The sequence below is a fragment of the Calidris pugnax genome, unplaced genomic scaffold (assembly GCF_001431845.1).
Source record: "Calidris pugnax isolate Ruff unplaced genomic scaffold, ASM143184v1 scaffold119, whole genome shotgun sequence".
NCBI lineage: Eukaryota > Metazoa > Chordata > Aves > Charadriiformes > Scolopacidae > Calidris > Calidris pugnax.
Window position 1 is genome coordinate 319,558 of NW_015090854.1, and position 1,092 is coordinate 320,649.

Below are 1,092 nucleotides of genomic sequence, written 5' to 3' on the forward strand. Positions count from 1 at the left end.
CCCGAGAGAGATAAGCTTTGCGATGTGCATTTTTTCCCCATGTAACCCCCTTCCCCACCCGTGTGTCTTTTCCTGGCTCCAGACTTGGCCTTTTATGGTAGCCGGCAAACCCGAGAGTGACCTGAAAGAAGTGGTGAACACAAACCGCTTGTGCGGCCCGACGGCATCCTGAGCCCCGGCGGCCGGGCCACCAGAGCCTTCCCCCCCGGGGCGGGGGGCGACCGGGCGACGGGGACGGGCAAGGGGACATCGCCACGGCCCCACCGCTGCCCGTTCCCCCCCCCACAAACCTCCAACCCCCCCGGGCCCCGGGCAGAGCGACGGGGAGAGAGCCCTTCTCCCTGGGGCGGAGGAGCCCCAAACGTGCCCTTTGCAAAGACTCCAACCCCGAGAGATCCCGACTTTTTATTTAACTTTATTAAAAGTGCGTGTACAGTCGAGTGTCCCGCAACAAGAGCCTTGCTGGTTCAAGAGCTACTAGAGAAAGAAAAAACCAAAAAAAGACAGAGATCAAACAAAACCTACCACGCGTGTATCTTTTGTCTGAGACCTGTGAAATATGTAGATGCCTAGAAAAAAAAAAAAACAAACAAAAAAAACCCAAAAAACTGACTTTGACAGTCATCTCTATGAAGTAATTCACCCTAAAGATATATAGATATATTTTCTTCGAAGCAGGTTCTGCTCTTATTTTCTGTGAATAAAACCTTCCTTTCCACTGAACGCAGAGCCGTGTTCAATGTTCGTTTCCGACCCCTCGTCGGACCCGCGTCTCCTCCAGGAATTCACCTCTCTCCGGGATGTTTTCCCCGGAGCTACACGTTGGGGAGCAAATCCCTTGGGGATTGGGGGTGGTCGGGTCCACAGCCCGACCCCACAGCCCGACCCCGCAGCCCGACCCCGCAGCCCGACCCCGCACCGTCCCGCACCGCGGGGCTCAGGAGCACTTTAGCTCCAGATGGAAGTACGTTGGACCGGGAATTTTGTAATTTAAACATCTCCCCTCTATCGATCAGCTCCCCCGTGGGAGATGGGGCTGAGATAGATAAACAGGAGTGTGGGGTGCTCCCCCCCCCCCCCCCACCCCCCCCC

The 1,092-nt window shown here is 56.2% G+C and overlaps 1 protein-coding gene across 1 annotated transcript in view; it reads left to right on the plus strand.

Annotated features, from left to right (window-relative positions):
• Window positions 1–723, plus strand: part of TCF21 (transcription factor 21) — a 3,145-nt gene extending 2,422 nt beyond the window's left edge. The window contains exon 2 of the mRNA XM_014943614.1: window positions 83–723. Within this exon, the coding sequence (XP_014799100.1) occupies window positions 83–172 (90 nt within the window). The 3' untranslated portion in view covers window positions 173–723. The remainder of the gene's footprint in view (window positions 1–82) is intronic.
• Window positions 724–1,092: the final 369 nt, after the last annotated feature.